General features: G+C 45.6%; 1 protein-coding gene across 1 annotated transcript in view; it reads right to left on the bottom strand.

Moving 5' to 3' along the window:
• LOC128458899 (BAH and coiled-coil domain-containing protein 1) overlaps window positions 1-15343 on the bottom strand; it is a 68919-nt gene extending 53576 nt beyond the window's left edge. Inside the window, exons 1-2 of the mRNA XM_053443949.1 lie at window positions 15104-15343; window positions 11729-12052 (exon numbers count right to left, since the gene is read on the bottom strand). Coding sequence (XP_053299924.1) covers window positions 11729-11900 — 172 coding nt within the window. The 5' untranslated portion in view covers window positions 11901-12052; window positions 15104-15343. The remainder of the gene's footprint in view (window positions 1-11728; window positions 12053-15103) is intronic.
• Window positions 15344-16497: the final 1154 nt, after the last annotated feature.

Here is a 16497-nt window from a genome sequence, read left to right as displayed (position 1 = left end):
TGTATGCGCGCAGTGGGGTGCCACACACTGGGCAAGGATGAGGAAGAGCAGAGGCAACCTGCTGGGTTTGGTGGTATCTGCTGAGTTGGTGGGGATGAAAAGGAGTGAGCAATGGGAACAACTGTCAGCGGCTCCTTTTTTTTCCAGCAGAAATGTGTTTGTGCGCCGGAATGTTGGATGTAATGTTGGATATTAAATAGCACTATCGTTAGACTGGACATATGCTCTGTTTGAGGAAGGCGGTGGCCAGGGTGTGCTGGGAAGGCTCCGTCATTGCAGAGAAACTTGAGCCCCGTGTGGGACGGTCCCAGAGACTGGTGGATTGATGGAGATCCAAAAGGACTTAGGATCTGCTTTCATTCTGAATGTTCGCCATCTGCTTGGCTGGAAAGAGAACCTCCGAAGCTGGAGAAAGCTCTGTCAACTGACAGATGAGACAGTAAGCCTAAAAGTGTGTACGTGTGTTGTGTGTGTTTGTGTGCGTGTACTTGTGCAGACAGTGTGTCAGTATTGATCCTCAAAGCAGCTCCACTTTCTGAAAGAAGATCTGTCAAATTGAGATACACATTTACCCACACATCCAAAAAAATGACTTTAATACATCGCAGACCTTATAGCTTAAAAAACCCTCTAATATAAGAGACATCTGCAGCCCCATCATATGTTCCAGTACGCCCAACCACCCTCTCCTGCCCATGCAGCTGCAAAGTTTACCGCCATACCAGGGGTATTGATCCATCCAGTTTCCATGTGTGCAGACGACTCCGGTCTGGCAAATCCCTGTTACCAGGGATGACCACTTCTCTCCTCATACTTGAATGCTCTGTCACACATTAGCCGGGGAAGTACAGACACGTCGTCCACATCGACAAAATAAACCCAACACATGCTTGTTTTGTTTCCCGACAACCGCTCATAAATCCACATGTGTACAATCAGGCCCATCCTTGGTCTACTGCTGACCTCCCGGATGAAAACACATTCCCTTCAAAAGTCCTTGAAACACTCCAGCCCATCTACGACCCGTGACTAACCCAGGATGTCGTCAACAGCGATGCACACAAAAACATTCCTGTTACCGTTATTTGAAAGTTGTCTCTAACCCCTTGACCTCCCCAAGAGAAACAGCGGGGATGTCTGCATTGCTTCGGTCTCGTTAAAAAAGAAAGACATAACATGGGCAGAATGTCCTGATGAAGAAACAGCCGATACGCACTCGTAACTGTCGTCACAGATGCTGGGAACTTGATGTGATTTACTGCACTTGCCAGCAAAACAGTGAACCACAGCTTCTTGTAAACGTGGGCGTTGGCACACCTGAGAACAAGCTGTTCCGAAAGCAAAAGAAAATTCTGCTTCTGAAATCTGTTGCCTTCTTATTTATGCAGCAGATTGCAGTATACTGCTGTATAAACCAATCGTTGTGTGATATTATTTTGATTGCTGTCACAGATATGTATCGGCTAATCAACGTTGTAGCTGGAGCATGTGGATTTACTGCATCGCCGCAGCAGCCTCGTGCACAAGTGCAGGAGACAGAAATGGACGGAATATAAAACGCTCAGGGCTGAGGTAGAATTAGGCACCTGCATCAGCCCCCCGTCCACCCCCACACGCTGCCCTCTCAGCTGCCTGCCACTCTCGTATCCGCTCTCACTCCTTTCATACAATCTCTCCACAACGCAGCTCCTTTGATTGCGCTTTCCCGTTGGGCATACACCAACAAATAGAACACATGCATGCTCAAAAACTCCAAGCACACAAAAACACTTCTTCTCCCTCAACACTCAGAGACAGTTGCGCCAGCTGAGTTTTGATTTAGGAAAAGAAAAGTTGTCTGCACTACAAATAATGACAGGCACTCAAGAAACAAGCAGAACACAGTTATCCCATGGAAAATACATACACACGAACCCACACACGTATGCAAGCGGAATGCATAACGCACAAAAACACAGGAACCCACTCTTACAAGCAAGGGTAATCACACAGGCAGACACCCACTCACAGATAACACACACGCACACGCACTCACACACACACACACACACACACACACACACACACACACACACACACACACACAACCTTCCATTATGCTGTATAACCAAAAGGCATTCAGCCATTTCAGCAGCATTCTGAGAGCCAGCCAAGTGAGAGGTCTGTCAGTGCATTAGCCAGCATGTAATCATAGCCCAACCTCACTGCAATTAGAAGTGGTTCTAATTCTTCACTGGAAACACGGCCTACTCCCACCGCTAATAGTTTACTTTACTCCAACAGCTGACAGACCAGACCCTGCCTCCCCGCCCCAGCTTCCTCAACTCACACACACACACACACACATACACACACACACACACACACACGCACAAACACACACACACATACACACACACACACACACACACACACACACACACACAGAGTGAGGCACACCCAGAGCTGTAGCTTGTCTGTCAGTACGGGAGATCAAAATGGATCCTGGGAATGGTTCCCTGTCATGTCCCACTTGTGCCACATCAATCCCACGAGTCTTTAGGCCTTGCCACAGTTCACCTGAGACTTAAGGCCTCCTCTCTCTTACTTTACCAAACACGACAGAGAGAAATGACTCTCAAAATCATGAAACAACTGCAAAAATAAAAAAAGCTGAGGGCTCTCTGCGGATGAGGCGGGCGTGTGAGGGGAGGGTGGGAGATAGCGCCGGGGAAACATTAGCTAATGAAGACTGAGGAAGAGGGAGCCATACTGATGGTTGCTATTAGCCTGTGAGCCGGTGCACTTGGGTGTCACTTCAAAGCATTCTCCACGATTAATCAGAGGCTATCCCGCCCTCCAGCGAGGGCCCCGCTGGCTGTGCCGCTAACTACCCCCCTCAACATCAACACAATGGAGCCATCATTACGGCCGTTACGCTACGCCTCGGCCAGACAGCGCACCTTTATCTCGGTATGCACGTTACATACCCGCGGCCAATTAATTTACCTGCCATGTCTCAGAGTTAAGGGGGGGTGGGGGGTTGAGGAGTGTACGCAAGCCCACGCTGCCATTATGGAGCGGTTTATGTATTCGGATGGGGGATGGGAAGCACCTGGCTCAGGTTGCACGCAGCGGGCTTTGCGTTTGGCCTTGGGGGCTCTTTATGAAAACACCTGCAAGAAGCTGCAACCTGTCAAGGCCCTGTAGACGCAGCACTGCCCTGCCCCGCTCAGGCTCTCACCTGGCATCACGAGGCAGCCAAACTGCTCCCCGACAGACCCCACCCCTCTCCAGGCCCCACTGGCTAACAACAGCCACTCAGCTGGATATCAGCCACCAAGCTTGAGGATTAACCACAGCACTGGCCCTGTCCCGTTAATGCTAGATACATTTTATTCAATGCTAATCCCCAGCATCAAATCTTTCCTCCTTTTGTTTTGACTGTTATGATGGACAACATTTTCTGCCGGGTCAGGGCAACAGGCCGGCGGGCAGGCGCGAAGAAATTCTTCTTCTTTTTTTATATTGGAGCGATTGTAAACTAAATGTAATGAGGAAAAAATACATCGCCTTGTTTGCCATTACTCGCTTCTCTTAAATTTGCACATTCATGTTACATGAGAATGAGAGGGCTTACAATACAAGACACTCCCCCCTCCCCCCCGTCTCCTGCTGTACTGTGCTGTGAGCCTGCAGACTGTAGCAGCGCTGAGGGGATGAGATAACCGTTCACCATTGTGAGAAAAGGCTGTCAAAGCTTCATTTTTTTTTTACTCGCTCTCACTTCACACTCTCTCTCTCTCTCTCTCTCTCTCTCTCTCTCTCTCTCTCTCTCTCTCTCTCTCTCTCTCTCTCTCTCTCTCTCTCTCTCTTTCTCTCTCCATTTGTCTCCCTCTCTTTCTGTCGTAAGAATATAAAAAAGCTGGAGCAGCAGTTGCAGAAATAGTCCTGTTTCTATAATTAGATGTAAACAGACGAACCAGACTCTCGAGCTTGCTCTGTCCCACTGGCCCCACGGCCTCCTGGGAAGCAAGATGTGTGAGTGTGGATGACGTGTGTGTGTGTGTGGGTGTGTGTGTGTGCGTGTCTGCTTTTGTATTGCATCTGCGTGCAATGCACCAGTAAGTGTATGACAGCATGTGACAGTGTGCATCTAGTCTTGTCCGTTGTCGTTCTCTCTTTCTCTCTGTCTGTCTGTCCCTTTATTGTGCAAACACACAAACCCACCCCAGTCCGCCCCCCCTCCCCCACATCCACCACGGGGTAGGTCAGTGGTCGTACATGGCTAGCGGAGAAAGCTAATGCATGCGGCACCGGCAGACAAACACACATCTGTTGCTGAGGAGCCAGTCACTTGCCCCAGATCCTCGGGACACATACAGTATCAGGGAGAGGAGGCAGTGTAGCCTAGTGGTCACACCAGGCAGAGGGGACCAAATGAGAAAGAAAAAAAATCTGAGGGAGGTAGTGAGGTAATGGGACAGAAACAGGGAGGACATTGAATGTAAAGGAAAAGGGGGGAGGACCACAGGGAGAAGTGGACATGGTACAGACGTGGATCTTAAAGTAAGAAGATGTTCATTAAAGAATCTGTATTGTAAAAAGTGATATGACAAAAAAATGAATACAGGAGGAAAGGGGTTTCGTGATTTTCAAGCACAAGAAATCCATACGAGAGAGAGTGCAAGAAGAAAAATAAGAAAGAGAGAGAGAGCAACAAGTCCCCTTTGGATTGAGGACGAGGCAGCTGGTTGGATCGTCCCGAGAGACTTATTAAAATGGAATTCCTGATGCTAATCTTTGTTTTCTCACAAAAGGGCTGACACATCCTTGAGAGGCATACTGCATGTATATTTAATGACAAATCTCCGCATATATTTAGTAGCACACCTCATTGTTTTGTACCGCGTGTCACCATCGCCCGATGCACCGCTGACAGTCACCGAATCGTGGCCCATTACTTGAGTTTATCTGCTCTCACTCCCGGCCCTCCCAACACGTGCCTTCCACATTCGTGGATCATAGTCAGCCAAGCGAAAACTAGGGTGGATGCTCAGAATCGAGAGAATATGGAGAAACAAGAGACAAACAGGAGAGCAGAGAGGAAGGGCTGCACAGGAACAACCGCGTAGCTCTACTTAAATGTCAAACCAAATTCATATATGGGTCTGCGTCCTAGCTACACTTAAGGTGTGCATGAAGCCCACGTACAGACATTCATAGTTGCGCATAGGTGTGCTTGTGAGTCACACTGCAATTACAGCGCCAAAACACTAGTGGCGGTAGAGATTCTATGTCTCTGTTTACGTCAGAACAAAAGCGTTTTTTCTCAAAGCAGATCGCTACCAAGCAAACCAATCACAGCTCTTGCGGTCTGCAATGCCCCAGCGGGTACATCTCTACACGTAGCTACAGAATAGCTTCGACACAGAAGCGTGAATTGGGCTTTGGTAATGCAGCAGAAACTTCTGCCTGTTCTTTGTAGAGTTTGCAGATCTGGATAAGCACTCTGTACGCTCAACTGTTAAATAGGAAAATTCTGATTTTAAATAGAATGTTTACGTGCACCATTAGTGCAGCACAGTGGGCTGTGAACGCAGCACGCAGTGGAACCGCCACACGAACGGCATCGTGAGCATGATATCTTCGGCAGATCCCGCAGGGACAGACTCAGACGTTAGAGGGTTAACAATGCACCTGTCTAGGCCTCACAGCCAACCACAGGGTGCCGCGGCTGCAGCGGGGCGGGGGGATGTTGTCTGGAGAGCGCAGTCCGGGATTCACAGACGCACGCAAAAAAAAAAAAACACCCACCCAAACAAAACCACACACGCTCATACACCCATGTACAATCAGTATTGTCACTGACCGCAAATCTGCCAACAACAATAGGGCAACGGCCCTTTTTTTGTTCTTTTCATTGAACGATTACAATAATAAATTTGAAATTAAAAAAACAAATAATCTGGATTTTCTGCTTGAGCCGTTAATAATGTCCAACAGCTGTCACATGCAATACAGCCATTCGCTGAGGTGGGCCTAGGGCTGCCTGACGAGAAGCAGCCTGATACTGGGAGAGGGAGGGAGAATGAGCGGAAGGGGTGGGGGAGACAGAAGGAGAGAGAGAAAAGAGCAAAACCAGGGGAGAGATCCAAATCACATACAAAACAGCAGTGGCTGACTTTGGGTAAATTAATCAGTCTATTCAATCTCGCAACAATATATTGTTGGTCCAAGTATTTTTTTTTGTTTGCACGTGTGTACATATGTGTTTATCATGCAAAGCGATCAAATGATTTCAGCCGTGTTGGACTCCTCATCCAGCTTCTCACTTCCTCATATTGAGTGTTTAAATAGATGGGAAGGTTTTGAAATCTAATGCCCTGAAATCCGATACAGGAAGGTATTACCCTGCCCGTCGCTCTCACCCGTGGGTCTCCTTTGTGTTTGTCCTGTGTACACGCCCCGCGCTCGAGGCAAGGGCTCTGTGGCACCATGCCACACGGTGAAGTGTGGGTGGCGGTCTGTTTGAAGAGCCCGTCTCTGTGGCAGCGTGGCCTCTCGCTGGCCAAAATCCTCTTGCAAAGCCAGACCCCTAATTTTTGCTTTTGCTTTTTTTTCCCTACTCATCCAAAGCCTTTTCGTTCTGTGGCCAGTTTTGCTGATGAGCAGATACATGCAAAGAATAAAAAGATGATTACACCTTTTATCTGAAATCGTATCCATCACTTTTACCTGAATATGTGCTCAGATAACAGATGGTCTCACTTTATTTTTTGCGGGGTAATTGGAAGTTAAACATTAAGGCAATTTCTGGGGCTTGCCAAAGTTTTTAAGGTTAGCAAGATTTAATTCATTCAAAACACTAACTGTGTGATGCCCTTGTAACCAAAACATTTGCAAATATGGAAGGGGACATACCCTTTCTGAGAAGGATGACCTTGCCCTTGCAAGTAATGTGGACTTCCAGTGGGAGCGTCAGGGAAAGGTGACAGATGGCGGCAGCATTGGGCAAGGTGCTATTTCAGCCAGGTGGAGGTGGCAAAGCAACACCTCCACCGTTCAGGGGGACTCCTGTGACATCGCGTCTGAACCGTGTCATCTCACAACAATCCACAAACGAGCCCGACAACAGGCCAAGGTTCTCACCCTGTTTTGCAGTGCTGGAGCATGAGAGGGGAGGGAGGGAGCGCAAGAGGCCGCAGCCAAATGGAACTTGGCCTGAGACCCACAGTCTGTCACTGGTCTTCCACCACAGTGGCTCCCGGATACAAGAATCCCTTTAATGTAATATTTAAGACAGGTTACTCAAGATGTCAGGCTTTTTTTTCCCTTTTTCGCTCAGGTAAGCCTTGTGAATTTCTCTCTCCAAATCCGGCAAAAGTGTTGCATTTAAAAACAACGGACTGACACAGGCTTTCAGTGGAGTCCTGAATAATCACTCTGAGCACGCAACACACTCTTGTCACTACTCTTGTCTGGGGTCAACAAGGATGGGGGGGGGGGGGGGGGGTAGCTAGGCAAGTGTACGAACTGTGAGTGCTCACAACATTAGAACTACAAGGCCAAAAAGAAGAAGCAACTCTTCCCACAAACAACCCTCACCCACTCACTGAGGTTTATTCTTTTAAAGACCCTGGGTTGTAACCAGCTCTTTGCGAACTCCGCCAAACACCTGTGTTTGCCTTTGAAGCGTCTTCTCAACAACCACAGACCCGTGGGATGTTCCAGCAATGACACGTTCAATAAAAGTCTCAGTAAAGTTATTTATTCCCCTTTGGAAAAAAAAAAACAGGAGTAGGCAGACAACACAGCTAACCTTTGAAGGGGGAAGCTGCTCGGATATCCAGCTAGGACATAAAAACCAAGGGAATGCCAGGGACATCCTACCAGAAAACAATAAAGGGGGTGGAAGGGACGGTTTTTTATCTTTAAACAGCAGCCGTAAAAAACACACACAAAGCTGGGGTCTGCAACAATGGCCCGGGGCAGGGGAGGGTGGCTAAAACAGAAGTGGCAGGAAGACCACCTCTTCCCAGACACAAGGGTCTTCCTGCTGGAAAGAAAGGAGACAGAGAAATGGAGGGGAGGAGAGAAGGGGCCAGCTTACGGAAAGGGAGACAGAGGAGATGTGAGGGAAGAGGGAGGCCGAGTGAGCAAGATGACATAAATATGACCTTTGATTACGTGGGGTGTTTAGAGCATAGCTCAGCCACAGACAGCCTCCGAACCTCCCGCTGCTTTCACACAGCCACACCTCAGCCAGAGCACACTGATCAGAACAATATGGCTGAAAGATGAGCCCCCAGCCATAAATGCCAGCAGTAAAGACAGCTCCACTGTGTCTCCTGTTCTGACACTATCCAACATCTGAATCCCAGCCTCACGGCCAAGCGAGGACTGTCTCCAGCCCTGCGCCGGAGCCAGCACAAGATATAATTACCGTTTCCAAGTCCTTGTAAATGAACTGGCTGACTTAAACGGTGTTAGATGAGTTAACAGGTCTGTGGGTCTCAGGGTTTCAGAAAGCACGGGCACAAAGAAGTTGCTCCAATGTCACGTTCCCAGAACACGGTGCAAGTGTAAACTATAAATCGACCACCTGACACGCATTACAAATGACTGACTTGTAGTAGGTGAAGATGGACAGAGGCAAATGCACACTGACAGAATCTCTGCCAGTGCTGAGGAGCATGGCTCAGTGGACAAGACGGCAGGAATGCATGTTCGCGTCTGTTGTTGCCTGATTGAAACCAATCTCACCCGTCCGTGCAAAACCAAGACAGTAAATTTCAATCCAAAATATGCTGAAATTCTGTAGCCCGGCGAGGAACAATGCCAGGGTGTTGCAACCACCATCGCTCTTTTCGGCGGCGAGGGTGAAGGGTCGGCTCAACAATAAATACCTCGGCAAAGTCAGAGGAGCCCTTTCAAGGAGCCACATCAGAAACCTGCCTCTGAATGCATTTTTACATCAACGCTGAAATATTCATGCTCTTTGTAAAGTATTCATATGAACCAGTGTGCAAGTTGGTCCCCGGGGAGAAAGTGGAGAGAAACTGAAGGGATCCAATACACTCGGCAAACAACAAGCTCAGTTGTGCTAATGTCACTAGCATACAGGACACTTGAGGGGACACTAATGACCTGCGCTGGCAAGATGAACAACAGTCTGAAGCCGGTGCGTTCAGACAACCTAGGAACATTCTACAGTTGTTTCATTGTACAACTGGCCTTTATTCATATATAAAAAAAACTGCTGAAAGTAAATACACTCGAAGGAATACTTAATATTACACTTTTATTAAATTTTGACCTAATTAATGGAAACGGCTTTCAAAACCTAATTATTTTTGATGTGTCACAAAGATTCGGATCCTAAATGATGGACTGTTTTGATGAATTACTGCCTTAAAAATATATGCCAGGAATAATTGTGAATTATGCCTCGTGTCCAATCCACCTACTTGCATTATGACGAGCTTGACATTTTCAAATATAATTAAAATAAATCAAAGATTCAGCAGAGCGCAATACCAAAATATTATTCCAACAGAGCCCAGAGGAGATTTACAAATTACGTGAATTTATGTCAAATTATTCTCCATTATCCTCAATCAAACACCTGAAAGGTAAAGATTTAACTCATTTTCCCAAATCCTGCCGATATTAGAGAAAGACTTTGTCTCCAGTCACACCCATGTAACCGACGAGACTGGGGAGAACAATAAACCACCTGTGCTGCTCATTGAACAGTGTTGACATTTGGAGGGGATGTATTCATGTTGGTGCAGCGCAGCACTACAAAAGAAACACCAAATCTCGTTGGTAAGCACCTGTACCCTGTAGCCAGCATTAGCCTTCATGCTCTCAACAAAACATCTTTAATAAAAAAAAAAAGAACACATATGGATGCAGGCTGTGTGTGTGTGCGCTTGTGTGTGTGTGTATGCGTGTGCGTGTGCGTATGTGTGTGTGTGTGTGTGTGTGTGTGTGTGTGTGTGTGTGTGTGTGTACTGCCAAAAGCAAACATGAATGGTGAGAGATGAATGGTGAACAGCGCCCATGAATTCTCCTGAATGACTAATTATACCTCATGCTCAGCACGGTTTTGCAGACGAATTCTGGATCCTTAGAAGCACAATGAATTTGAAAATATCTTTGATTAGCCTGCCACAACACTGCCTGCAGTTTAATAAGATATTAAAAGATATAAATAAACAAACACACAAGTAAATACATAAATAAAATGCAGAAAAACTAAAAAACTAAATTCGGTGATTGCTGTATTTAACCACCTACATCCACCACCTACATGTAGCCCACGGGATTCAGTTATGAATTTTGCAGATACACTTTACATAAAATAACTTTAAAGAGCTCCGCTTTCTTTGCTTCCCAGTGACCTGCAGATTCCTCGGCTGCCGCATCATAAACATGTGTTTTTAGAAAATGCATTTACATATTTTCAAAAGGAGATGGTTTCAGAGGTGTAGGTGTTTGATGCAACCAATACTCCACTGATGTCCATTATCTTATTTAGAGCCTCTTTTGTTTTACAAGTGTGGACAAAATAAAAAAGCAATGACAGCATTTTGTGATCCAGCCCATCATCACAACATCTGTGCATTTTTTTTTTACATTTTCCTGACATCAAATTTAAGAAAAGCTTTAATTAATTAGATCCGACACAACAAAGAGACACCAAATGGGGCAACGATAATTATTAAAGGCATCACCAAGGATTTATTCTATTTTATTTCAATTTATTTTATTTTGGAGGATTATTGTATGACACCATTTGACAATACAGGTGTTTCTTTCATAGTCTCCACACCCTGATGCATTTTCAAAAACACGTCTCAGCACCTATAGATTATTCTGTTCTCTGTGGACACAAGTGTGTTTCCTCGTGTTTGTAATCGAGCACATTTGGGAACACAAGATTCACAAGTCCCCATGTTAAACCTGACTCGTGCACTGTGAACACATTTGCACCCAGACACTTCCAAGCCAATGCTGCACAGCAGGAGGATTTTCTAGAGCAGTGCTCGTCCTCCTATAGCTACAACCTCCAGTCCACACACAGTAATCCCAACGCAGACCTGCTCGTCCAGCTTCTCCCCGTGCATTGCTTATGGCTCTGGGTATGGCCCAGGGTTTTATGGGTAAGCGATGGCATCAGTTTGACTCGTATCAATTTTAACGTGAAGTGACAAAATCTCATTTTAGATTCAGCTGCATATAGCCAGTGGGAAACCAGTGCCAGCGTGTCCAACTCCATACAGTGAGTGCAAAGTAAAACAGAATTTGAATGCCATTTTTAAATACCCTGGCATTTACCTAACTTATCAAATGTCTGTTTGTTTAACTAAGACGCCTTTATTACCTTTAGAGATATTTAAGCTACACATGTTGATTCAGCTTCATTAAAATTCTTCCGAGGCCTCGTGTATATCACATTTATTATCTGATATTTGAACAGTGAAACTCTGTCAACAGACACACCTGAGCCACCGTTTATTTAAAACACAGAGCCTCTCTTTTGTGCAAAAATAAATCAGCTTTGTGCTCCAGCTCCCATGCAGGCCACAGCCCCTGCACGCTGAGAGACGCACAGGCAGCGGCATGAGGAGAGCATGGGAAACAACAGCCAGCGTAGAGGTGGATAAATGCTGCTCCAAATAGGAAAAACACACATTTCAGTTGCTGCTCCATTGTGTGACATCGTCGATGCTGGACTAACCTGAGTGCGGAGCCATTGGTATGTGCGAAGGGTAATATTTCCCCGGCGGGAAGTGACCGGCGTGCTGCACGGAGCCGTGGCCCGAGGGAGCGATCCGAGAGGCGGCTCGGTGCACCAGGGCGCCCCGCTCTGATAGGAGGTGCGCCGGAGCAGCGAAATCCCGTCCCTCCATTCCGAGGAATGTTGAGTAATCCGAATTCCGGATGGGGCAGGTCAGGAAAATCAAATGCAACCCATATAATAATCCTTTCCTTCAGATCTATGTGTTGCATTCAGTCGACTGCAGGCTTATCCAGCCAAAAACGTAGCCCCCGATCATCTTTTCTGTCAAAAGGAGAAATTCAAAGCAAAGGTCCATTATCAAGAAATAAAATTAGTAAAGCCCAGTTAGGAATTACACGCTGCAAAAATACTGACATTGCATTATAGCCAAGTCCTTTGGAGATGTCAGAGAAAACAAGTAATTAGTAGCGCTCCATTGCGTTTGGTTGTACTGGCCTGTCCTCTCGCGTCAAGGGTTCCTGTTTTTTTGTGCGTAAAGGTGAAATCGCCCTAAACGCTGATGCTGGAAAGTCACCGCGGATGCAAACGAGCAGCGAGCTCGTCCACAAGCCCAGTGAGCAGTCACCAGCTCTATCGATCAGCCTGGGATATACAGGCCTGACATGCATCATATGGAGAAGAGCACTTGATATTCCACAGACACTTGCACGACGAGCACACTGGCGCACGTGAGGGATCCATATATCTCTTTTTTCTGGTTAATAAATAATAACCGTGTTACATTTTATCCAAACACGTCACAGCAGTTGTCAGCTGTCACTCTCCTCCAAAAATAACATCGTGAAATATACAACCTATATATATATTCTTATGTTTTTATTTTTATACTGCAACAATCTTAATCAAAAGCTCTTTGGTTGTGTTGGAGGCTGGAGTGTGTTGCAGTGTTTGGGGGGATTAAACTGATGGAACAGCCCACATCTCAAGGTGAACAACGCTGCCTGCCTTCATGCCTCCCTCTCCTCGTCCTATTGTTTCCGATTGATACAGGCGTTTTTTTCTCTCTCCCTTTACCATACCTCCCCCCCCCCCCCCCCCCCCCCCCCCCAGATCTCAGCACATTTTACGTTCGTGGTCCATCCATATGACATAAGTTGTGCACCATCTGCAAACTGCCCGAAAAAAGAACCCACTTTATAATAATGAATACAAAAAATGTAGGATCCATCAAACAAATTGCATCATGAAATTTAAAGAACATTCACTTGTCAGTTGATGAAGCAAGAAGATAATTCATAGTGATAATTAAACTAAGAAAATAATCATAATAGAGATTCATAACAGAGATGCTTCAGCTCCTGCAGACATGGACTCTCCCTCTCTCCCCCCTTCTTTATGTGTGTGTGTGTGTGTGCGTGTACGTTCATGCATGTGTGTGTGTGTGTGTGTGTGTGTGTGTGTGTGTGTGTGTGTGTGTGCATGTGAATAACTGCACTCTCACTGCTTTGACCTAGTTCAGGTCAGGTAATCAAATGGAGTATAGTAAATACATTACAGGCAGCATCCTCTGTGATGCCACAAAAATAGTATTATTTAGTCGAGATGGGGGGAGAGAGGGGGAGAAATGGTGGGACTCAATTGTATCAATTGAAATATAATGTGGTACAACCTCACTGTGAAAAAACACATAAATATATATACGATTTTTGTCTTAAGGTGACAGCCTCAATGGTACTGATTAAAAACCAAAGCAGGCTGGCAGAGGGCAGCTTAATTTCGTGGATCAAATAAATTAAATATACATGGCTGAATTTTCTAAACACAGCAGAGACAGAGAGAGAAGGAGAGAGGGAGTGTGTGTGTGTGTGGGGGGTGGGTGGTTAAATATTATAAATTCTCATTTTAGGGGCCCTTTATGTAGAGGACACTGTTGAGAGGCCGCCAGCAAAAATAGAAATTAAAATAATACAAATTGAAATGTGTGAAATACGTATGTAAACTGTGCTGTGTGTGAAGATGGGCATATTCTAATCGAATAGAAGCAGTTGCAGCCTCAACACTATTATCTCCACATGGAGCCAGTTACAGCCAGAGCCCACAATTCAGAGCTGCGTTAGATTCCCTCCACAGAACTCTGGGACTAAAATGCTACGAGGCGATGAAGTTGTGAAATGTCATGAAGTTAATGTGTAAAACGTCGAAGAAGCCTTGCTGCTGCATGTGTATCGGTGAGATGTGTGGGGATCCAAGGTGAATGGCCGCCCGTCAGGAGGACTGCCTTTGTCTCCACACTGAGAAAGTGCTCTGCAGTCGGCCATTACCTTCCCCTCGCCATGCTGTAGCCCTCTCTCTCCCTCTCTCTCTCCCCCTCTGCCTCACGCAGACCCACTCACAATCAAAGGTATGGAAAGAGAAATAAATGCACATTTTGCAACACGCACACGAGTCTTCTGCGACGCAAATGTACATTCGTGGGAATTTAGTCGCAGTGGCGTCAAAGGCTGAGCCGCCGTGGGTGTTCCTGCTTCGTTTTTTACCCTTTAAAATGCTTGAAATTCTTCCTTAAACCAAATAAACTGTATTTAAATAAAACAGAAAAATCCAATGATCGACGCCCCTGATGTGATCCATTACGAAGCGGCCGGATTCACTCACAGGAGCCGGCGATAAATTAAATTACTGCTGCGTTTGCTCGGGTCTTGCTGCGAGGCAGGCGGACCTCCGCGACCGTGCGAGCCGGCAGGGAGAGCACCTCGGCCGGGGCGAGGGGCAGCGTGTCCCCCTGCTCCTTCTCACTCTTTCTCCCAGCGATAAATTCCGCCTGGATTTTTTTTTTAAAGGGTAAAACAGCCCGGACTATAACCACCGTTATCTCCCTGGTAAATTAACATTACAAATATAAATTTCGCCATATTATTAAAGGCTCTTAAGTCTCGATCGAAAGCACAAATAGATAAATACATCAATAAATAAATAAGACTGGCACGTTTGGAAATTGTAGGATAATTTAAAAACACATCCACAAAATAAGTCGTGGGGAGAAACTGAATATTTTATATAATTAATAAATTGTCCTTAACGTAAAGAATAATTATATTGATGATAATAATGTAATAATATGATAATAATACTATTTGAAGTGTATGTATATTTTGTAAGCTCGTTTAATTAAATCATTAGGTTTTTTCCACAGGAAACAGATATCCTGTTTTGTTATCTTTAAAACTGATGCCTCTGCACTGTCTATAGTAGACAGCATGTCACACACAGGATTTGGGACTAAATGGTCATTTTACAGCGAGGAAACGCGCCCTGGATATTTCTGATGTAATGAAATATATAAAAGTATATTTAAAAAAAATGACTACTTACTGGTATGTTAAATCCTTGCATAACAATAAATAATAAAAATACAAAACACAGAGAGGGACGCTGCGAGGCCGGGTGCGCCGCCCATTTAAAAAGGAACTCTGAAGTGGAGCATGTGGCTCAGAGGGAGCTCCTACAGTATCTCCATCTGTGGCTGAGCAGGAGCCCGCTGGTTCGGTCTATGGAAGCGGTGGGACCGGGGCTTCCGGCCTGGCTGGATCGCGGCTCCGATCTTCGAGCAGCGGTTTCTCTCCCGGTGCAAACTGCGCACCTCGCTTCTCAGGGGCAGGGTAAACACGGCCTCCCATTGGTCGGATACCTGCATGCCCAATGAGCTCGTGCCGCCCGCCCGGGGACACGCGGGGCTCCGATTGGCCAGCAGCGCGGGCCAATGGTGCGCCGGCTGGAGACACTAAACAGAGCAGGAAGCGCCAGATTTAAAGCATGAGTCTGTGTGATTCTCTCACAATGGAGCTCAGTGCAGCCGCGGCTCAGCTTCCAAATGCCCCGCAGATAACGCAGGTTCAACCGGCAGCGGTCACAGCAACGTAAACACGAAAATATTATGGTCACAACTGCGTTTGAGTTGAGTGCAAAGCTCTTTTATTAGCCTAATGTTCCAAATAGAAATAAAAAAGAAGCATTTAAGATGTGTAACAGATAGTGATAGTAATAACTTTGGTTCATATTCCTTACAATTTAAGTATTGCATGCTACTTATTACTTACTGATGCTAATGTTCTTACTCTTGCTGCTGTAATATTGCAAATTTCCCCATGTGGGATTAAAAAAGCATTATCTTATCTTAAATTATTCATGTAGCACTTTTCAAAAACAAAGTTTCAAAAGTGCTGTACACTAAAACCGAATTTCAACAATCAAAAATTAAATTTGAACAAAATAAACCAGATGAGACCCTTTAAAATGAAACAGTTTAAAAGAAGGCAATAAGATAATATTTGAGAAGAGATTTAAAAGAATATACTGTTGCCCTGAGTTCTCCAGGCAGTGGGTTCCAAAGTTGTGGGGCCCCGGGTAGCAAAGGCCCGGTCACCTTTAGTGACCAGTTGAGATTCTGGAGATGTTAATCGGGTCCTGTTAGAGGATCTCAGGCAGCGTTCAGACTGATAGGGGGTTAGCAACTCACTTATATAGGCTGGAGCCTGACATCAGCTACTTATATTCTAGTAATTAAAAGCCCTAAGTCAGAATGCATGCTAAAAAAAGGTTTGCCTATACCAGATCATCTTTTAAATACATTTTTGAATTTTATTTGACATTTCAATGACAAACATTCATAATTCCCTAATAAATGGGTAAAACATTTTTTTTTAAAAATATTTTCCTTCATGACATTTGCCTAGGAATTTACACAAAGCTCAAACATATGAAGAGCG

This window comes from Pleuronectes platessa, chromosome 16, assembly GCF_947347685.1.
Source record: "Pleuronectes platessa chromosome 16, fPlePla1.1, whole genome shotgun sequence".
Taxonomy (NCBI): domain Eukaryota; kingdom Metazoa; phylum Chordata; class Actinopteri; order Pleuronectiformes; family Pleuronectidae; genus Pleuronectes; species Pleuronectes platessa.
The sequence above is the reverse complement of the archived record's forward strand: the minus strand, read 5'-3'. Positions and strand labels throughout refer to the sequence as shown.